The following is a 22,812-nucleotide window of genomic DNA, read 5'->3' as shown; positions in this document are numbered from 1 at the left end:
GGAAGGAAGGAAGGAAGGAAGGAAGGAAGGAAGGAAGGAAGGAAGGAAGGAAGGACGGAAGGAAGGGAAAGAAAGAAAGAGAAAGAAACCAGGAGGGCTACAAACAGAGACCACTGCTAAATCCAGCTGCCACCTGTCTGCACACATGGAGTTTTCTTGAAGCAGAACAGCACCTATCATTTACGGAGTGTCCATGGCCTGCTTCCCTGCTACACTGGCAACATTGGACCTTTGCCATTGAGACCAGTGGCACCCAAGCCTAAACTATTTACTGTCCAGGGAGCATGCAGCAGCCAGGGAGGCCCACTCGGGCCAGAACCCACTAACCTAGACCCAAGAGAAAAGCATCTGTTCCTGTTCACTGACTTGCCACTGCCCAGGCTGCCAGGCGCTCTCATAGTCTTCCCCTTTCTTCTGCCCTCCTCCTACCTCCTCTGGAAATATAGGCACTTAGGGATTTGCCTCTGCCCTGCAGAAAATCCCCACCTCCCAGGGCAGGTGCAGTGGGGAGAGCCAGAGCAGGTGCACAGCACGCGAGGCAGGCTTTCCTGAGCCCCACAGCTAGGGGCAACCAGCTAGCACCAAGTTCAGAAAGCAGCACTTCATCACAGGCATGGGCACAGGGAAGCCACCTCTCTACACACTGGCCAGGTGTCAGCTGTGCACCTTGCATGCTTCCTTATTGAAACCCCTCCCTACCAGGAGACCACCATCAGATTTGGAGATGGAGCCTCAGGGGTCGATGTGTGTCCACATTTGACCAGGTATAACCTGGTGGCCCCTGAGCTCAACCGTGGTCCCCTGGAGTCCACACTTCTGCAACTGCCCCCAGCCCACCTGTGGCCTGGGAGCTCGCATTCCACAAATGGTCACTGAGCACCAGCCGTGTGACAAGCCCAGGGCAAAGCCCTGGGAATAAGACAGTGAACAAACCAGACGGAATCCCAACTGGAACTCACACGCTCTCGTGGGGTGGACACATGAATAGAATGCTCAGCACGTCAGATGGCAGTCAGGGCTGAGCAGACAATAAAGCCAGGAAGGGAGATGGAAGGTGAGGGGCGAGGGGCACCATCTTATAGGGTGGCCATGAGAGGCTTCACTGGGGGTGGTGATGTTTGAGAAAGCGCTGAAGGAGGTGAGTGGTCCAGACACGGGGCATCTGAGAGAAACACCTTATCCTTGACAAAGGACTGAGAGGGAGGCCTAGGCAACCTGTGACATGAAGTGGGAGCTGGGAAGGAGGAAGAGGATAGTGAGATCCCCTGCAGTCCCTGAAATGGGGGGCCTTCACACAGCGCCCTATTTGCACGTGCACTTGCACACACACATACACACCGAGGCCAGCTTTCAGAGGCTGTCTGAAATTGTCAGTAGCCTCTTTTGGGTACCTGGCCCTGCAGGAAGCAGTGTGAGTGTGGGCCCCCTGTCCCCCCGCACCTGCAGTCCACAGAGCACACAGGAGCCTCAGGGAGCAGGGAGAATATGCGTGGGCCCCTCACCCACTGCTCTGGGTAAGTGCAAGCTCTGGGGGCATCAGCCCAGGAGAGAGCACAGATCAGCAACTTTCTCCCCTTGTGGTGGAAGGGCTGCCCCAGTGGTGAACGGAGAACAGAATTGTGAGAGGGTGTGGATAAGGGAGGTCTCCAAGCTGCCACCTACCTGGGGGAGGAAGGCCAGGAGCCACACTGGGCCCCACCCACTCCTCCCTGACACAATGAAAGTACAGCCCACATACATGGCCTCCTTCTCCTCTCTGAAATCAGAGAGGCAAAGAGAGCAGTTCAGGCTAGAACCCAGCATTCCACTACCTCAGTCTCACTCACTCTAGGTAATGTAACTCACCCAGAAGACAAGTCACACTCAAGGTCAGGATCCGAAGACCCAGAGGGGTGCTGGGAGGTGATTTTCATCTGCTTACTGTGATGAATGGTCCAGGGAGGGCACGTGAGCAAAGCCCCTCCAGCTAAGCACAAGGGCTCCTTCTGTGTGCCTCCTCTCCTCATAAATCATATAATGCCAGGACAAGAATCCAGTTGCTACAGAAGCTACTGACTCCTGATTCCTGCACTTCTCATCTTCACCTAACGCCTTGAAAGTTGGCCATCTGTCTGTACTTGGAATCGCTCGTGCATACCAAAACACATTCACATTTCTTATCCCTCTGTCCTCACCACAGCCTGGGACAGTGGCAGGCAGGGGGTGGAGAAGGAGATCACATTCACGGAGCCCCCCCTGTGCCAGGCGAGCTGCCAGTGTGCTCTCGGGAGGAGAGTGTTATTATGCCCTTGTTTAGAAGACAAGGTCTGGGGTCCAGATACAACTTGGTATCCTGAGTGTTCCTGAATAAATGAGATTGGAAAGATGTGAAATAATAGTCCGAAAGCCACAGCAATAGCAAATGGCAGAACCACAACTAGATTTCAGGTGAGTTTCACAACCCCTGTCCCCCACAGACTCACGGCAGGCAGACCGTGCCAGCCTCTCTTCTCAGGCGAACCACATGCTTTAGGTACCATAATTTTAAGTGGACAAATGGTTTCGTGCTTAAGCACTGCCAGATCCTCTCCACAACCCGCACACATGTACACACACACACACACACACACACACACACACACACACGGGCACAGCAACACTGTTAGGAGACTTAAATGGTATCTCTTAAAATCCAAGAGGGTTGCCTCTTAGATTTAAGCGCTAGTCTCTGCTGAGCTTGGATCCTGTGCTGCCTGAGGGCTCCCAGGTCATTCCTGAGCAGGGATGCCTGTGGTACCTTGTCCTATGAGACCCCGTGTCTGAGTAGATGGTGAGACACCTGCCTCCTGTCGGCAACATCAGGACAGAGCCTGGCCTCACAGGCAGGCAGCTTGGTGGCTGTGTCCCAGCGTGCCTGGGCATTGTATCATAATATTTCTTCCGAGGTCCTTTTCTCTCCTCCCCTTATTCAAGCTGATGGAAATGGCTTCTGCACCCAGGCCTGCCTCTGATAAGCCTCCAAGCGGGAGAAACAGCAGAACTGAGCCTCTTATCAGGCAGCTGCAGGGGAGTCTGGTGCCCCGTGCTGGGTGCCCTGGTGCTGATAAAGTGGGCCTGGGCCAGCTGCTCTCCAGCTGCTCCCTCAGACCCGTCTTCAGGCCCCAACCTCTCAGAAATGGGAGCAGTGAAACCCAGGAAACTTCTTTACTTTCTGACATACCAAAGCAAGGCAGGCTTCTGGTGGCCATGGAAGAGAGGACCTGATTGGAAACACAAGGGAATACAGGCTTGGCCAGGCTGCAGGTGGAGAAACAAGCACGAGAGAGGCCCTCGGTCCCTGAATGTGGCGGTGGGAGCTGGTGCCTCCTACAGGCGTGGCAGGAGCTTGTGTGTGGTTTGCCACTGCTCAGAATTCTCTGTGAGGCAGACACTGGTGCTCCACTGAGACTCAGAGAAGGACAGTTTTTTTTAAGTGTTGTCTGTTTAAGCTATGATGTGGTGTGGTCCGGTTGGAAGCCAGGTCTGCTGGTGCCAGCCAAAAGCCCAAACACCTTGGTCCTTCCTGGGAGCTGTGGCTGGAAGAGTTCACCCCTCCAAAATCCCAGCCCCCCAAACACACACCGTGTTTGACTCAGCACATTTTACCTTCAGAAGTTAACTTTTTTCCCTCTGCTTCTGTTGCTGTTAAGCCCCTAACGTATTCAGACAAAAGTCTGACCAGCAGTCAAGCTGACATGCAATGATTGGAACATACTTATATTCAACCAGTTTTCATTGTTAATCTGAAAGTCGGATTTACTGGCTTCCTGTATTGTGTCTGGCAGCTGTAGTAGAACAGGACCTGAACATGGGTGTTTCTGAAAGGGCTCCCAGATGATTTCAAGGTGCAGCCAGAGCTGAGCGCCCAGGGCGAGTGGCTCCTGCTAAGCATGCCCACCTGCCGCAGGCGTGCCAGGCCCTGCTGAAAAGCCCAAGGTGGACGGAGCCTTCCTCATCAGAAACATCCTCCGGGGGCTTTCCCAGGTTCCTTTCTTCCTACCCTTGGCATCCATCTCGTGGATTCTTCCCACAATGGACAGAAATCTATTTTGTATGTAAATGTGGAATCTGAGACATAGCTTAATTTTTAATACTTTACTGTGATTGTGGCAGTGATTCAGTAAGCAAGCATATGGAAACATAGGATAATAAATGATTATTCACAACCCCCCTACCTCTCCCATCACACTGACGTTCGCTTCATTGGCTTCTGCTCACACTCCTGCCTAAACCCCAGATTCTCAGACTGCCAGCCTCTCCCGCAGCTCCCACCTCACACCCAGACTCTCTGTCCATCACTCCACCCTTGTGAGCCTCTCATTGTGGATTCATCCTGATTCTTTCTCAGTAGCTTCTAAGGGCTAAACAATGGGCTCTCCTTACCAGCACTGCCTGAGAAAACCCAGAGTTCTTAGCCTGGTCTTCAGGACCCTTCATTGCCCATTGCTCACCCAAGCAGGTGAGGAACAAAATGTATTAGTGATATTAACCATAGTAGTGATGGTGGAAGAAGTGATAAGACGAGGAAAAGAAAAAGAGAAAAATAAGCTAATGGTATGTACTAGGTTTAGCCGTTTATATTCTTTCCATTTTTTCTTCCTAAAACCATAGCTTTTATACTTCCACAAACAACTCAGAAGTCGTTATTTAAATGTGTAAAAAAAAAAAGGTAATACATTTGTTTCATGATGAAACCATCCATACTTGAAATTGACACAATTATCTGAAATCTGCACTGTTGTAGACAATCTGGCTTCTCTAGGAGCCTCTAATGCTGATTGAAGAGACAGATCCACCCCCCTGTAGCTGCCTCCTGTCTTTGTGGGCAGCTGTTTTCACTCTGTTACTGTTTGCTTAAGCAAAGGCTTCTTGCCTTTATCAGGGAAATTAGCACACCAGTCTGATAGAAGAGTAGATTGTGTTTCGGCTTACCCTTCTTCTCCTAAGATTAAGTGTTAGCTTTCAAAGCTGCTTTTGAAGTGGTAAGAATCCTGATGAGAAATGACCAGCAAAGCCTCCTGTTTACATCGGAAGCATCAAAACAGCATGACTGGGCCAATTCACCCATCCCTGTTGGTCATTAGACATTAATTGGTTGTCCAACTTCAACCACATCACCTACAAAACCCTGCAGTGAAACAAAGTCTAAGTCAGTTGACTTTTCTTTGATTAGTCTCCAGCATATTTATCACTTCCTATGAAAGAAACATCTAATTTAGATGGCAGTTGATTTGTGTCATGGGATTTCAGCTGACAGGAGGCAGAGTTATGTATGTGTTTATGGCTTCTTTGCTTTTAAAAGATTAATGTTGGGCAAACATAAATCACAAGACCTGGACAGGGGGCTGGGAAGATGGAGAAGGAGCTTGCCAGGGTGATGGATTGAGATGTATTTTAGAAGATTTTCATCTGCTAGAAAAACAGCGGGAAGATGGGGCTGAGGGGTGGTAGGGCAGGGACAGTGAAGAGAAATGGCTTTTTCTCCATGAGCACAGAGAAAAGGCAGAACAGGGGCTTGAGCCAAGGGAGGTGGCTTCCTGGCTGTATTTCAGATGCAAAATGAAAGTGAATTGGTAACTTCCGAAAGCTCCTTTCCTGCCCTGATACCCAGAAGACTGGATTGGAGGACCAAGGAGGGCTCTCAGCACAGCTGGAAGTACCCAGGGCACCCAGCTGCTCCAAGAGATAAAGTGCTCCCTGCCTGCCCCAGTCACAGCCTGGCCCCTGAAGCCAGGCTCCCACACCAGACCCTTCCATAGAGCAAGTCTAAGCTTCTGTCCCCGAGGCTGTGTGTGTGTGTGCATGTGTGTGTGCGCATGTGGGAGAGTGTATGTGTGAGAGGAATGTATGTGTGAGAGTGTGTGTGTCTGCATGTGTGCCTGTGTGTGCACATGTGGGAGAGTGTATGTAAGAAGATATATGTGTGAGTGCATGTTAGTGTGACTGTGTGTTAGTGTGAGTTTGTGTAAGGGCAAGAGTGTGAGAGAGTATGTAAGAGAGAATGTGTGTATGAGAGTGTGAGCGTGAGAGTGTGAATGTGAGTGTGAGACCGTATTTGAGAGTGCATATGAGAGTGTGTGGGTGTGTGTGTGAGTCTGTGTGTGTATGTGACTCTGTGTGTGTGTGAGTGTGTGTGTGGGTGTGTGATCATCCTTAAATATATGAGGACAATAAGAATACCTACCATGTGCAGGGCAATGCCCCAGGGAGCCACACTCAGTGCTGTGTGTGTATTGCCTGCCATAATCCTTCACTAGGAACTAGCGAAGGATCCAGGAGGGGTGCATTGAGTGGGGACACAGGCCCCAGGACTTATTGCCAAATCTCTCTAGCACCAAAACCCATGCTCCCTGTACCACCTATCAGGATACCCCCTTAAAGCATGTTTAAGATGCTTTTTGGAAGGAGCCATTTGTTGGTGTGCATTTGTCTTTTTCACTACCCCAAACAGTACCTGCCCAATATTCAGATGAAAATGCCCCCTGTCTTTCGTAGCAGGCTTTCAAACATGAGTCTGACATAAAAGAAAAATGAGGGCATCACCAACAGCAATGGCTAACATATACAGTGTACACACTCCCCCCAGCCTTCACAGGCATCCTCTCCTGCGAGCCTGGTCACCACCCTCTGCTGCAGGCTCCCTCCCCATCCCACAGAGCCAGTGTGCCTCTGGCTGGCCTGAACAGGGAGAAGGCAGTGGCCTTTCCTGAAGCCTTGCATTCTCGTGGAGCCCTCCCTGGCTGGGGAGGAGGAGAAGCCTTCCAGGGAATGAGGAGAAGTGGTCCCTGCGTCCTGTTCCTGCACTTTTCCTTCCTTTCAGCATCCTTCGCCACTGCATCTCCACTGTTTGTGCCATAAACTGTGGGTCCTATGGTCTCTGGGCCACCTTGGCCTCCCCTCCCTCAGCACATCTCCTGGGGAGGCACAGCCATCTGCCTTGGGAGGCAGACACAAGCCCCCTCCTTGCAGCCAATCCTCCTGAATGTTCGGACTGAGGTTCCAGGCAGCAAAATGTCCTCCTGCCTCCAACTGCCCCTGCGGTCCTGCCCACTCCCTACATGGGCTCTGCTGCTCCTGCCTGTCAAACCAGGTGGAGGAAGGAGGTAAACACTTCCCACATCCTGCTCACCGACTGATGAGCCTTCTGGAAACCCAATGACAAAGCGTGCCTAACTAAATCATCATTATTTACACATGCAGCCCGATCGAGGGCATTTAGTCATGTCATTAAGTACCTAATTATGCTGAAAATGCAATTATATGCTTTTTTAAGTGAATTACGTCCTCCAGAGAAGTGGTAAAGATTAGCACGCAGCATCCATCTGAGGAGCAGGTACCTCAAAGGGCAGCCGAATGTGACGCCAGGTTGCACAGGGGCCAACGGGTCTGAACCCAGATCACATGTGTGAGCACACAGGACCCCGCACAGGCTCACACACAGAGGACGCCAGCTTCACCTCTGTGTCTCCAGAACTCTGCAAAGGTCTGCTGCACACCAGGAACTTAATAAATGACAGCCATTAATGTCATTGGAAGCATAGTATACATCTGTGGAGTGACTGTTGAGCGACTTAGAGAATCTGAGGGAGGTTATTTATCCAGCATCGAAGAGGCAGGTGTGTAGAAAAAAAAATAATAACAATGAGAGAAGGATCAGCCGGGACATGTCAGAGGATATTTTATACAACATCACTCATTCATTCAGATGCTAGAGCAAAAAATATACAGTCAGTGTCTTCCAGGAGCTCAAAAATGAGCACAGAGACAGAGAAAGCATCTTAATGGTGATATGGGCAGGTTGTACAGCAAACTACAAAAGTATTAACCCCCTGGGCTAGATGCAACCTGTGGCCTGCTTTTGTGCAGTCAGCTAGCTAAGAATGATTTGTACCTCTTTAAGGTGCTTCCTCACTTCCACCTCATGCAGCTCAGGTTCCCAGTCCACGGCCTTAATCACTCACTGTACATCCACAGCTCCAGTGGGTGATCCAGAGTACTCATTACATCCAGGAACCAAACCTCATATTTCTTCATAAATATGGAAACAAAACCGTGAAGCCAAATAGTTGATAAAAGCAAGATTCATTATGTCTCGGAGAAGGAAGACAACAATGTGGATAAAGATGAAGAAGTTGAAGATGGCCACAGGTGTTGCTAAAGGAGGTGATGGAGAAAGATGAGGCCAAGAGGAGAAACTGAGTCTGCACACTTCAGCGTAGGGTTTCCCTCCATCAGGCCAAAATCCAAGGGACAGCTTGGAGCTTCCCTTCAGAAAATCCTGGCAGGGGACTCTCAATGAGCCTAGGAAGCGAGAGGAACATTTCCGGTGTCTCTAGTAAACTATTCACACTGGAGACCCCTGAGAGGTCAGCTGAGTACCACAGCAGTAACAAACTCAGAGAACTCGAGAAGGAAGGCCTCTGGCCGGTGGTTATGTGATTCCAAATGCCCAGCCTCTCACCTGCTCCCTGAGAGGCCAGAACTTCCCTTCATTTCCACCTGCAGAAGCAAGGGACTAGGGGTGAAGCATGGACTGAAGCCACAGCCCACATTTCTCAATCTGCAATCGCAGCCTAGGGAAAGGGTGATAGGAGTTGTGGTCACTGAGTGCACTATCTCTTTTCCACAACATGCATGTCTTTCTTGGAAATGAAAATGGCTACTTGGAGCATCTGCTGACCAGATTAGGCAAAGGATGTGTGGGCACAACACGGAGAGGGCCATTCAGAGAGGGTGACCAGGGTCCCTCTATCCAACAACAGCCTGATGCCAGCCCACAGGAAACACCGCCAAGTGGTTGCAGGTGGCCAGTGGGAACCTGGAGCAAGGCAGGCAGATCGGGGCAAGAGGAGAAACTGAGTCTGCACACTTCAGTGTGCAGGAAAGGACCTTCACAGACCTTCTAGTTGGACACTTTGAAGAGTCTTCAAGACAATAGCCAGTTCTGAAGATTCATCCCCATTTCTCCACTGCAAAAGAAACACACGGTTTTTGTAGATGACTTGGAAAATACAAACAGCCATATGTTTGAAGAAAACAAAACCACTCATGGCCCGTCCACTACTTAAAAGCTGGCACTTAACATTTTAAGTGTATTTCCTTTCATTCCTTTGTCTTAAGACTTGGTGGAATATTTCTCATCACTTTTATTTAGAGAAATAACACCAGTTAACATTATACCCTAAACATTTTCTCCTGTTGCTAAGTTCACGTGTACCCCTTCCCTAGTTGCGTAATACTAGGTCATAGGGACGTATCATAATTTGTGAAATCAATGCCCGCATAGGGAACATTTAGACTGTTTTCTCTCTTTAATTTTTTCATTTTAGACTGCATTGCAATTCACTTCCTGAGCATGGACTTTTGTTCCTGTTCCAGATTATTCCTCTAGTATCAATTACTAGAAGTGGATTGCTAGATTCTGAGGGCGATACATATGCCCAATAGTGTACCAGAGCATTGAAGGTACTTGTTTCTAGGAAACACTTTGGCATAATTGATGATGTGAATAATTAATATTCAAATAGCCTGACCTATGTCGGGCACTGTGTACCACAAACTAGCTTACAACGAGGCTACACAGTCATACCACCAGGTTTTACATGTGAAGAAGCCGACATTTGCAGTGAGCTGAGATTGCACCATTACACTCCAGCCTGGGCAACAGAGCAAAAACTCCATCTCGGAAAAAAAAAAGAAAAAGAAGAGCGACATAGCATTTCTCAAAATGATCTGGCCACCAGTGTCCCCGCTCCATGAGTGTCCATGAGTGTCCACGCTTGTCCTCGCCATGCCTGGCAAGTGTGCTGATATCACAGTGGGACAGCCAGATGCCTGGCCCTGAGCCTGGCAGATGGGTGACCCCGGGAATACCGTGTGCTTCCTGCGCACCTTCACTCTCCTCAGGGAGGTGTCTGGATGGAGCTGGGGCTGGAAGTACGTGCGTCCACGGTGTTCCGTGCTCCAGCCACCTCTGGTGGAGCTCGGAGCTGGCAAATCAAGCAGATGCTGATTAGGATACCCAGGCCCTCCTGGCTCCTCTGCATATAGCCATTTCCTTTGCCATTTTGGTGCGCCAAACACCTATTTTTAGAGAAGCGTTTCCCTGCTACCTCACTGGAGCTCAGCTATCCTTAAATCAATCAGCAGTGATCTGGTAGTGGCTCAGCTGGGAACACTTGCTTAAGTGTTGCTGAAGCCATCCTCACTCTCAACTCCCCTCCCTCAAGCCCTCAGTCTGTGCCTGAATTCTTCCTTCTTTGCTGGAACAGATGGACAATGGAAGACAGGAAGCAGGGAACTCCTTCAACAACTCCTAAGGCGGTGGGGAGCCATGAGAGACGGGCTGGGAAATGTAAAGACCAGGCCAGGCAGGAAAAAAAAAAAAGAGGTTTTTAGCGCAACATCATCTGAAAATGCAAGAGAAGAGAGGCTCTTGGTGGCAAACAGAGGAGCGTGACTTCCAGTCTCAGGAGCTATGGAGCAGAAGGGCGTGTGCATGGACCAGACCCTGGCACAAGGACCCCTAATCCTCAACCCAGCACTGTGGGGGCAGGCAGGGGACAGGCAGAAGGAATATTCTCAGTCCTCCACTGTGCCGGGTCCCCATTTCTCTCAGGGTGAGGCTCTCTTGAGCCTGGATGCTGACTCATGCTCAGGTGGCATCTCTCCACTTAGCAGGACGTGGTGGCGGGCACCTGTAATCCCAGCTACTCGGGAGGCTGAGGCAGGGAAAATCACGTGAACCCGGAAAGTGGGCGGGGGGGCGGAGGTTGCAGTGAGTCGAGGTGGCGCCATTGCACTCCAGCCTGGGATATTTGCTGCTTCACTGATAAACCACAAATGCCCCACCGACGACAGCTGACAAGGTCCTTTCCCTAGTGGTTGACAAGGGCAACTCCACCTTGTTCAACCAGCCTTTTACCCCCAAATTTCCCCCTTTAGGGCCCCTTGCTGATTTCTGCTGTTGTCAACACCCTGCACTGAGGAGACAATGGTTTCACTTTTTCACATTCTTGCCTCACAATGGAGAAAAAACACTCTTTCCTCTTACTGAGATGTTGTAGCCCAACTGAGGCAAATTGGTTATGGTGTTAGGGGTCTGTTTAGATTTTTTTTTTAAAGGCTTAGGGGGAATAACAGGGAAATCCACACAGAGAAAACCCTGGAACCAGACACTTCAAGTCTAAGTCATGGCAGCCTCGCATTCTTTCCAGGGAGCACATCCAGGGAGCACGCCCCAAAAGCAAATGACTAGCTATGAAACATTCTCCAGCAAGACTCCAAGATGTACATAAGAAAGAGGTGTCTTTTCCTGACTCTGCCTTCTAAGTGTTGCGCCTCTGCTTTATCCCAATTCACTGACGTGGGAAAGACTGTCTTCTCCAGGGCAGAGAGGCCACCTCTCCTCCCCACCCACCCTTGGAGGCCTCCACACTTCCATGCAGATGGTGTAATGCAGCCTGCGAGGTTCCAATCCTGCCATCCATGTGGTGTTTTGATACCGTGGCAGCAGATTAGACTGCATAAGGGTTAGAAGGAGGAAAACGTTGCTGCTCATCTTACAGAGTGTCAAAGCAGTGCAGCTACATCGCACAGCCCCTTGGCAGCCCTGAGGACTGGGGACCGGGGGGCGCTCTTTGTAAGGTCACCGGTAAGGAACTTCAGGGCAATCATTCTAACCTTGAGACTTTTAGACAGGTTCTGAATAGGCTGGTCAAGTTCACATCAACCTCACCTGTGTACTCCATCTGAAAGACCAGATAAATGCACACGTGCTTTCTGCACAGATGGGAAGGGTGACCACACCTGAGAGCGTGGGCACATTGAAGCCCTCATAGCACACATCCAACAGGTCCCTGGAGCCCAGGCTCTGACACATACTGACCAGGCATCAAGGGAGGCTGTCTACCCAACCCAGAAGCTTACTGACCACACTATCAACACGGCCTTCCCTTCATGTATCTCTCCTACCACCATGCCCACTACCACACGGGCACTGCCCACCCACCATCTCAGGACAGACTTGGGACCACCTCTTCCAGGAAGCCTTTTTTGTTTTGTTTTGTTTTTTGTTTTTTCAGATGGAGTTTCACTCTTGTTACCCAGGCTAGAGTGCAATGGTGTGATCTCGGCTCACCGCAACCTCCACCTCCTGGGTTCAAGCAATTCTCCTGCCTCAGCCTCCCGAGTAACTGGGACTACAGGCACGCGCCACCATGCTCAGCTAATGTTTGTATTTTTAGTAGAGACCCATGTTGACCAGGATGGTCTCAATCTCTTGACCTCATGATCCACCCGCCTCGGCCTCCCAAAGTGCTGGGGTTATAGGCGTGAGCCACCGCACCAGGCCCCAGGGAGCCTCTTCTGAGGACACTGAAGGTTTGTGGGCTCCAGCAGAGAGCAACCCTTTCCCCAGCCTACCAGTATTTGCCCTCGTCGGTTACACAGCATGCTCCTGACTGTAGGGCTTGGCCTTAACGGTGGAGCATATGACTGGAGCATAGGGGGTGCTATAAAAGGTTTGCTGAAGGAAAGAATGAGCCAGCTCAATCATGAGCATCCCCACCGCCATAGACTCCTAGAGTCCTGGGGCTCGGTCTCATGATTGTGTCTTCACGAGTCCCCCAAGCACCACATCAATGCTCATTTTGATGCTTCATTGCATAGAGACTGTGGGCAGTCTGACTTTTGCAACTCCCCAGCCAAGTCATATGCTTCCTGGGGACACACACCATGCTCTCCTCTTCCCTGTAACTCTGGGGCTGGGTCAATGCTAACTGCTCAGCCAACATTGGCTGGCTTCTAGGAGAAATGGACGGGTGGGTAATAAGCTATTCGTTTATTTCTTGCGGGCACTTATATTCTGAGACCTTAGAGCCTGAACACTGCATCTTTTCCAGAAGCAATAATGACAGATCCTCAAGGGCAAGTAAATGCATTTGACCATTCCTATCAAAAAGAAAAGTGAGTTAATGTACTTCACCTCTCGTCTGATTTCTACTTCACTTATGCAAGGATGCTGAGGGATCTGGAGCAGGAAGAAAAATCCCAGTGCTAGCCGAGAAGAACTTCCCGTGCCCACAAGGTTACTGTTCCTTCCCCATAGCTCTTGAATCCCAAATCAGACTTGCACTAAGCTTTGCTGCTTCAGAGTGCTTGGTAAATTGACTTTTCTTTTCTTTTTTTGGGTGAGGGGGAGAGATTCTCACTCTGTCACCCAGGCTAGAGTGCAGTGGTGCTATCTCAGTTCACTGCAACCTGAGCCTCCCAGGTTCAAGTAATTCTCTTGCCTTAGCCTCCTGAGTAGCTGAAATTACAGGTGCCCACACCACGCCCAACTAATTTTTGTATTTTTAGTAGAGACGGGGTTTCATCATGTTGGTCAGGCTGGTCTCAAACTCCTGACCTCAGGTGATCCACATGCCTCAGCCTCCCAAAGTGCTGGGAATACAGGTGTAAGCCACCACACCCAGCCTGGTAAATTGATTTTTCTAACCAAACGTGTAGGTTCCTCGCAATTGAACACCCCGGGTAACTGGCACAGCACTTGGCCAACTGTCAAGCAGTCAACACTGTCGCTGTTGCATCACTGTCGCCAACAAAGCTTGTCAATGTGGGAATTCTCCAAGGACCCCCGTGACAAACGTACATGTCCTATCATGATTTTGAGGCTGAAATCATCTTTCTCCTCTCAGAACACCTAGGTGTTCTAGTCTGAAGCCATCCTCATATTCAATGCCCCCTCTCAAGCCCTCACTCTCTGCCTGAATTCTTCCTTCATTCCTGGACCAGATAGACAGTGGAAGACAGGAAGTGGGGAACTCCTTCAACAACTCCCAAGGCAGAGGGGAGCCATGAGAGATGGGCCGGGAAATGTAAAGACCAGGCCAGGCAGGAAAAAAAAAAAAAAGAGCTTTTTAGCGTAGCATCATCTGAAAATGCAAGAGAAGAGGGGCTCTTGGTGGCAACAGAGGAGCGTGACTCCCATCCTCAGGGCCGGCGCCTAACCGCTGCTCTCCGTCCACATCTGCAAAACACCACCGGCCCTGAGAATCCATTGCAGTTGAGATCCTGCACCCCAGTGGCTGCACTCAAGCTGCCAACTGAAGCAGAGAGCACTCCCTGCACTGCAGGCTCATGCCTGTGTGCCCTGCTGCCTCCAGGGGTGGCTGCCTTCCACCAGAGAATGGACAGCTGACACCCTGAGGACACAGAAGTTGGTAGGATTTGACTGCAGTCAGTGGCAAATTCCATGGATGGAAAGGCATTCCCAGCTCCACAAAGATGAGCATAGTGAAGGATGCAGTTTAGTTGATTCGTGGTTCCCCAGAAGGCTTTCAAACATTTCAGCATTCATCACTCAGTGCCAGGCACCCAGTCCAATGCTGGGTACAGAGTTGTGAGCAAGACACGCCTGAACTTGTGGAGCTTTGTGTCTGGGGTGGGTATTTCAGGAGGCGGGTGGGTGGGGAGGAGACCTTGCAACCTGGAGGAGGGCTGGAAAAGAAAAGTAGGTCTTTCCAAAAAATGGGTCCTCTCATGTCTGTCCAATTGTGCTGGATAATTGTCTATTTCTGATACCAGAACCAAGCTTGGCCATAATTAACACTTACTCTGCCATAAACCCACCCCCAAGGCTGCCCACAGATCACCGCCACCCTGGTTGCTGAGCTCAGCATGATTTTAATCCCAACCTCATAACTATCCCTCAGCTCCAGCAAGGGGCAATCTCATTCCGGGTCCCTTAAGCTGGATGCAGACGAAGCACTTACCTTCTGGGCAGGATCTGAGCTCACTCAGCCAGCCTTCTCCAAAGACCTGACATCACTGCTGCCAGCTGAATGGGCACAGAGCAAGGGAGTGCACTGAGGAGGGCTCTCACCCCTCCATCTCTAGAGGCTTTCACTGCCTTGGCGCCGTGGATGGCAAGCAGACACTGGGGAGAAAGCTGAGAAGTGGGGAGAAGTGCCTTGGATGCTGAGCTGTCTGCCTGGAATGCTTATATGCTTTGTGCAGCAAACTCCTATTTGTCTTTAAAGGTCCAATCCTGATGTCACCGCTTCTGGAAGCCCCCTTTGTACCAGCGCTTCCCAGCCTACAGCATGCCTCAGAATCTACTACAGTAATTACTGGGTCCCAGTCCTAGTGTTTCTCATCAGTAGGTCTGGGCTGGGACCTGAGAATTTCTATTTCTAACAGGCCCCCAGAGGATGCTGTGTACCCAGAGACTACGCTTTGAGAACCACTGTCTCACAGCATCCGCACCTTCCCAGACAGGCCCGAGCTTCCTCTCTATGCTAATTCCAATCTATTAATATATGGCAGCTCTAGTTAGGCTGAAACGTCACTTCCCTGGAGTCCATCACATTGTGAAACGTGTGAATTCAGTCCACACACTTGGAGGAGGTGGGGCATGGAGAGGGCAGTTCCAGCTGAGGGACCTTTCCTGCCCACCATGCTCCTCCGTGAGCATGAGCTTGGAGGGAGCCCACATTGGGAGGCACAGCTGGCAATGCCTTAGTGGTCTCAGGTCCCACCTGTCCCCCCAGCCTGGCTGGCCTGCTGGAAGAGTGTGTAGTCTCCCAGTATACAGATTTGGATACAGGGTCCCTAACCGCAAGCCAAGAAATGTGCCCCAAGTTGTCCAAGCCAAGTACCTCATCTGGAAACCAGCTTACCAAGGCTCTCCACTTGGCAGTGCCCTACAGGGTTGAACACACTGACTCAAAGCTGCCTGGGCTTCAAATGATTGACTTCTGACACTCCTGGTAGCTCTACAAGCTAGGGGAAAATAACACGTTTCTGGGACTCAGCTGCCAAATCTGTAAAATGGGGCTAATAATAACTCCTATGGAATGGAACTGTTGCAAGGACTAAGTTAAAATGCATTAAATATTCAAAGCAGGATCTGGCATCTAGTAAGCAATTATTAGTTGTTTTAAAGGAAGAGGAAATAACAGTCTCTTCTAACCCTGATTGTGCTGGACAAAGTGTCATAAGAAATACTGGTCTTCATCTGGAAAATTTCTAAGGGCAATTCTGGGTATTTGAGCTTCTATAATCATCCATGCTGACTTAAGCAAGGTGTTATTCTTGCTGTCTGAACTTTGAGGTGCTTAGTGGTTGGAAAAGTCTAGAACCCCACCACTGAATCCATTCTTTTACACATGCATGCATTTACTCATGCATTCAGTGGATATTTATTGACTAGTTACTATCTGCTAGATACCAAATTGGAGGCTGCACTTGTTCACTCTGTGTAATAAAATCTAGCACCCACTTGAACTTGCTATGGCTCCTGCTTCAGGTCTTGCTACTAAAGAAGTGCCGTGAATGCTGGACCATCCACTCTGCTTGGTCCCTGGCTCCCCAGGCCCTGACTGCTGGTGTGTTCACTGGGTCCCTTTGCTGACTCAATGCCTTACATTATGTTCTTCCCCACTTCCAAGCTCCTTACTGATTTCAGACCCCTCTAGCTTGGCCCACCTGCTTCCTGCAGTGGACCTCTAGCCTAGAGTCTGTTTTCCCCTCACGCACTATGACTCCTGACACCAACAGCCAGCATCTTATAAGAAAGAGGCATCTGGCTACTGCACTGGGGAGAATGACCTCATAGCACTATAATTAAAGTGATTATGTGAGTGGAAATGACTTATGAAGCATCCTTCTCTGTCTTATTATGCAAAGCCATTGTAATACAACCATGGGATTTCTCATGTTAACACTGATATTTCTGTGGTCCAATAAATCCTTCTTCACAATCACCTCCCAGAAGAGAGAAGGCATTCTCTGCAGTAGCTCTAGGAAACATGCAGGTCCCTGATGGAGACCGGCTAGGATGTCTAAGACATCGGGGACCTGCATGTTCCCTAGATGTGAAAAAACACACTCAGTAACTTGGACAGTGCCATAAAGTGGTCTTTCCCACAGGATACTCTATATAAAGACCTGGGAAGGGCTTCTCCAAGAGAGAAAGAAAGGGAGTGCTCTCCAGAAGCAAGAGCGCTGGCTAAGTCCTGACCTGACATTTGATGGGCAGTGTGATCATGGGCACACCACATCTCTGAGTCTTGGTGTTCTTCCTGTGAGATGGACCAATAACACCAGGCACCTCATAGGATTGCTGTGAAGACTGCCTGATGTAGTAGATAGAAGGCAACTAAAGTAACACCTGGTGCTATAATTTGGATGTGGTTTGATTCTGCAAAAACTAATGTTGAAATTTGATTCCCAATGTGGCAATGATGGGAGGTGGGATCCAGTGGGAGATATTTGAGTCATAGGGGCAGATCCATCATGCATAGATTAATACCCCCTTGAGGGAAGGAGGGAGTTCTTTCTGTCACAGGACTGGATTAGTTACTGAAGAGCAATGTGTTATAAAAGCACGCTCAGCTTTCTAAACTCTCTTGCTTTCTCTATCACCTGTGGTCTCTTTGCAAATGTCTGCTCCCCTTCTGATTTTTTCCATGAATGGGAGCAGTATGAGGCCCTCACCAGATGCAGCTGCCCAATTTGGACTTCCCAGCCACTAGAACTGAGAGCCAAATAAACCTCTCTTCTTTATAAATTACCCAAGTATTCAGTTACGGCAACACAAAATGGACTGAGACACCTGGTGTGAGCATCAGTTACTCCACAAATGGTCTGTCTTAAACACAACAAGAGTCCCTGCCTTCATACACACCACGGATATCTGTTGGGCATCTACCAGGTGCAGACACTACCCTCAGTGCAGGCATATGGCAGAGAACTCAAACGGGCCTGGAGTGACCTGGTGGTTCAGGTTCATACAGTTCCCTCCAACCCATCAGTGACCAAGCAGAACCTGGTTCCTGGTCTGTGCACCCCTGCCAGGACTCAGTGGCTGCACCACACTGCCCCTGTCCACCAGGGCCCATTCACAGAGCTGCTCACACCTGAGCAAAGGATCCAGCTTGGGCTACAGTGCTTCTAGGCATGGAAAGTCTCTAACCTCAGACTTTTGCCTCTGTTCACAGAGCCTGATCCAGGGATGGCCTCTGCCTCCACCACAACAGACATTGCCATCATTGCAGGTGAGCTGTCACTGCAGAGCCCTTCAAGCAGCCAGGGTGAGGGGCCTTGATGAAAACACCCAGAGGGAACTGACCTAAGGACTTGGGCAGGGGTGGCTGTGGCCATTTTTTTTCTCTCCTTCAGCTGTGGTTTTGAATGTGGAATGGAGCAGTCTAGTCCTGGGTAAATAGGTATGTATGTATATTTATCGGCCCCTCCCAGGGCTGTTGATTCACAGGAACTCAGGGGCTAGAGACAGCAGCTTTGGTGAGGGAGGTTGAGGGTGGAGGTGGGATGGGGGTGGATAGACCAGGCTTCTTGGACTTCTCTGCCATCTCCCTCATCTCATATTATTTTCTGCCCTGGGTCCATGCACCCCCAACCCTATCTCCTCAAGGAAACGTGAGCCTACCTTTGCCTTGCTTTGAACCCTGGGCACGTGGTTCCCCATGGCTCATGGCTGTGACTGTGAACTATGTTTCAGGAACAGCCGAGTTTGGGAGGTGCTGTGTGCCCTGTGTCCTTCTGTGAGTTCCACACTTCTCAGCAGCTTACTAATAACTCAGGAAACACAATTTAAAAGGAAAGGAAAAGCAGCAGAAGCAAGCCATCAAAGACACCTGTTGGACTCTGTGTAATCTGGCATTCTCCAACTCACTGCACCACTGAGCTCTTTTTCTTCTTAGATGGTATTACTAACATTATGCAGACGCAATTGTTCCCCTGAAGGCAGTAGGAAGTTTAGGAAATCGTTCCATAATGGTGGGACTTGGGAGCAGTTTTAGACTTTCCGTATTCTCCAGCAGTCCCTCCCCAAGGCCTCCAGATAAACCCTCATTCTAAAAAAAGACAGAAGCTTGTTCTGCAGCTTTAGAGCAAATGCCCAAACTCAAACACCCTGCCCCATGAGACTGCTGCCCCCTCACTCTCCAGGCCCTGAGTGATCTGATCCCTCCTGAGCAGCCTCACACTGTCCTTCCCCACCCTTCTGGAGCCCCAGCAGAAGTGAAGGGTGACCGTCCCCAACACACACCACTTTGGCATCCTCTCAGGACCCTCTCCCTCTTCGGTCCTTTCTGTGGCCAAGTCCTGCTCCTCCTGCAGATTCGCCACAGTCCTCACTCCCCAGGAAGGAATGGGAGCAGGTGAGGGTGAGGAGGGGCCATCAGGCCTTTGAAAAACACAAACTGTACAACCTGCCCCAAGCACAGTTAATAGCCTCATCTTCCCCCCCCTCCCCGCCCCCCATATACTGTACATAGAGCAACCAGCTCTGCCCTCCTTTCTGGGACTTTCCTGGTTTTAGAATGGAAAACCTCCAAAAAAGTTTCAGTCCTGGGGTAGGACCCTAGCCTGTCAGCAGAGTGCTTAGTAACAAAACTGTGGGGAAGAAAAAGAGAAGGGAGGGGAGGAGGGAGAGGAGAGGAGAGAGGAGGATCATTTTAGAAAAGCAGAGATCCAGGGCAAGTACACAACAGGCTGATGCAGCATGCGAAAGGAATGAACCAGCCTCTCTGGGGTTGGTACAGATGTCTCCGATGAACAGTGGTTCAACTTAGGAGTTTCTGAGTTTGCAATAGCACGAACGCAAACATAACCAGTAGAAACCGTACTTTGAATTTTGAATTTTGATCCTTTCCCAGGCCGGCAATAGAAAGTACGATACACTTTACTATAAAATAGTCTCTGGGTCAGATGATTTTGCACAGCTTCAGGTTAATGTAAGTGCTCTGAGCCTGCTTACACTACCTTAAGCTAGGCCAAGCTTTGACGCTCAGTAGGTTTGGTGTACTAAATGCAATTTTCACTTACAATAATTTTGACTTACTATGGGTTTACAGGAACCTGGTTCCCATCATAAATCAAGGAGCATCTGTTTTGGCTGTGGCAGCATATCTGTCCTCACACAACCCCTGTGGGTCCTGACCCCCATCCTGGGTCCCAGGGCCCCTGCCTCAGGCTAACCCTTGCATGTCTTCCCACCTGCAGGTGTGATTGCCGCTGTGGCCATCGTCCTAGTCTGCCTCCTCATTGTCATGCTGCACTACATGTGCCGGCACAAGGGCACGTACCACACCAATGAGGCCAAGGGCACGGAGTTTGCTGAGAGTGCGGATGCAGCCCTGCAGGGCGACCCTGCCCTCCAAGATGCTGGTGACAGCAGCAGAAAGGAGTACTTTATTTGAAGGGCAACAAACTTTACTTCCCCAAATGCCTTCTCCACCTCCATCAGGAAAAATGTACCCCACTGTCCAGCACCCCTACTGATACCACCAGGCAGCCGGAGAGAGCATTTGCTTCTTCCCAAGATACGCACCTGGAAACACTAGGTGCCTGCCCAGGAAGGAACGGAGGAGGACTTGGGCTTCATCAGGCCTTGCCCAGGGACCCAGGGAGGCAGTGGCCACCTCAGGGGCCACCCTTTGCTCCACCAAGGTGGGAGAAAATCTGGGCACACAGGGCCCCTGGGCAGTGCAGGACAACATCATGTCACTGGCAGGAAAGTCCTTGTTGAGGGTGAAGGGGTGCTGGGGTACCGGGGGGCTGGGGAAGCAAGGAAATAAGTCATCTGTATACTGACTGGGGATAATGGCATCAAATGTCAGCCCTTGACATTTAGGGGGAACAGCAGGTGCCAGAGCTAAAAGGTACCTTTGTCTCCCATTGATTCAGCTCAGAACAATTGGAAATAAATTTGAAATGTAGCCGAGCATTCATGGTCCAACAGTATTACTGTAGTTGTCTGGGGAAAGGTAAATGCCACCCAGGGCTTGCTTTTCACCTGTCTGATATGATGTCCTCTGATGGGGCCAGGACAGTTCATTTCTGGCTCCTGCGAGGGCCAGTTCTCAGAGCGCACAGCCAGTACAGGTGGCTCCCAGGCCTGCCAAGGGAGGGAGGATGAGTGATCAGTTTTCCTTTTCCTGCAGAGGCACCAGCTGCATGAAACGAAAGGAAGGGTGAAATGTCCCTCTAGAAATAGCCTGTCCCAGTGGCCAGGGCACTGGCTGAAGCACTGATTTTCCAAGGTGCAGTATCAGAACAAATGGACCTGATCCAAAATTGTGAGTGAATCCCATCCTCCCAATAATGGTGACCATGGCAACCAGTGGTTGGGGCAGAGACTGCAGAGCCCCACTGCCTGATTTTGGGTCCCAGCTCCGCTTTCCAGGTCCCAGGACCTTGAACAACTCGTTCGACCCTTCTGGCTTCAGTGTTCTCCTCCCTCACATGGAAATGATGCTGATACTGGTAGCTGTGTGGTGCCTGACTCACAGCGTTGAGGTTCAAGTGCTCAGAGCTCCCTATCTTCCAGTGTCATCAGCTGTGTGCAGCAGTAAGAGAAGGTGAACTGGTTAACCATCCCTTTCCAGGCAAGTTTTTCCAAGATTCCCAGCAGCTTAGCTGTCACTCCAGGGACTAGCAGCTGTGAGGTTAAAGACTGCACGCGAGGTGCTGAGATCACCTAAGTTCTTCCTGGGGCCCAGGCTTCTCAAGGCTGCACCATCTCTACATGGGAGTTGGCAGAAAGTCCCATAGATCTCCCTGGGAGGATTATGGGCATGCAAGCTCAGTGGGATGTCCACCAGCCAGAGGAGCTGGCAGTCCTGAGGCCATGGTGGAGAGGATGAGTCAGGAGCTCACAGAAGCAGTGATGGAAGAAGCCTGGTCCAAGAGTGAGACCTTTCCCTGGTGACCCAAGCTCTCAGGCCTTCATCTATAAATATGTACAAGGCAGTTTAGAAAATGATGTATCATGCAAAGTGAAAGCCGTGCAGACTCCTCAGCATCTTCACTGGCCCAGTGTGGACGCTGACACTGGTGGGAGGGGAGGAGTGCACACAGCCTTTCCCAAGTGTGCTGAGCCAGAGGCCCCATTTATTCATAGGATGCCTGCTAAGAACTTGTGGACCAAGTGGTCCTCGGAGCACACTTTGGAAACACTCGACTAAATGGCTTCTAATATCCCTTCCTGTGGCAATGCCATTTCAGGTTTTTGAGCACCATATCTTCCAGGTTTAGGAGCACAAATCACTGTCCATTGGGCACAGAGGAGGCACCAGAACCCACACGTAGACATGCGTTGGGATGAAAAGGCTCAAGGAAGATAAGCCCAGAGCTCTCCAGGGCCCCTAGAGTGCAGGTGCCTGTGTGGAGGAAGGATGATGGTAACTCACCCCTTTCTCCCTCATTGGGCCCAGGAGCTGTCTATACTAAGCCTGGCTCCCTGGCCACTCACCTCCCTTCATCCTCACTCCTGCCTGCCCAGTGTCCTGGAAAACTATTGAAACACCGTTTGCTCCCAGCCCACTGGGTCCCCAGAACCAGCCAGAATCAGGCTGAGCAGCAGTGGTGATGACATGGAAGCTGCAGAGCAGAGTTGTCCCAGGTGGCCTAGCTCAGATGGCAGGAGAAGGGAGCTGTCACAGGCTAACTGCAGAGGCCAGAAAGCCACATCAGAGAGCAGGGCAACTTAGAGATGATGCCCGCGTGCACATGCACGCGCACACACACACACACATACACACACAAGCGTGCGCGCGTGCGCACTCACACACACACACACACACAGAGTGCACACTGGTGAGTAATTAATAATGCTCTCTTAGATTAGGGACCAGGTTTTTAAATCTTTGACCCTTTCTCCAGCAATGCACTGAGTCATTCCGCAGCATGCCTGCAACCATTGTTAGTTGGGGTAAGTAATGCACAAATTTGCACATACCAGAGTCAAAAAACTGTTAAGAAGGAAGA

General features: G+C 50.3%; 1 protein-coding gene and 1 long non-coding RNA gene across 3 annotated transcripts in view; one reads left to right on the top strand and one right to left on the bottom strand.

Moving 5' to 3' along the window:
* The window catches only part of GYPC (glycophorin C (Gerbich blood group)), a 34,907-nt gene extending 14,139 nt beyond the window's left edge, over positions 1-20,768 (top strand). Inside the window, exons 1-3 of one of the 2 annotated variants that reach the window (XM_032260959.1) lie at positions 73-1,514; positions 18,021-18,077; positions 20,047-20,768. In XM_032260959.1, coding sequence (XP_032116850.1) covers positions 1,223-1,514; positions 18,021-18,077; positions 20,047-20,243 — 546 coding nt within the window. In that variant the 5' untranslated portion in view covers positions 73-1,222 and the 3' untranslated portion in view covers positions 20,244-20,768. Of the gene's footprint in view, positions 1-72; positions 1,515-18,020; positions 18,078-20,046 lie in introns of those variants that run through there. The other variant, XM_032260960.1, reaches the window with a different exon arrangement.
* LOC116538538 lies at positions 8,471-22,374 on the bottom strand. The gene is made up of 3 exons (XR_004263671.1): positions 22,294-22,374; positions 9,236-9,242; positions 8,471-8,482 (listed from the first exon to the last, which is right to left on the bottom strand). It is a non-coding gene; the product is annotated as an uncharacterized LOC116538538 (long non-coding RNA).
* Positions 22,375-22,812: the final 438 nt, after the last annotated feature.

The sequence above is a fragment of the Sapajus apella genome, unplaced genomic scaffold, assembly GCF_009761245.1.
Source record: "Sapajus apella isolate SASKATOON/1434 unplaced genomic scaffold, GSC_monkey_1.0 scaffold120, whole genome shotgun sequence".
Classification (NCBI taxonomy): Eukaryota; Metazoa; Chordata; class Mammalia; order Primates; family Cebidae; genus Sapajus; species Sapajus apella.
The sequence above is the reverse complement of the archived record's forward strand: the minus strand, read 5'-3'. Positions and strand labels throughout refer to the sequence as shown.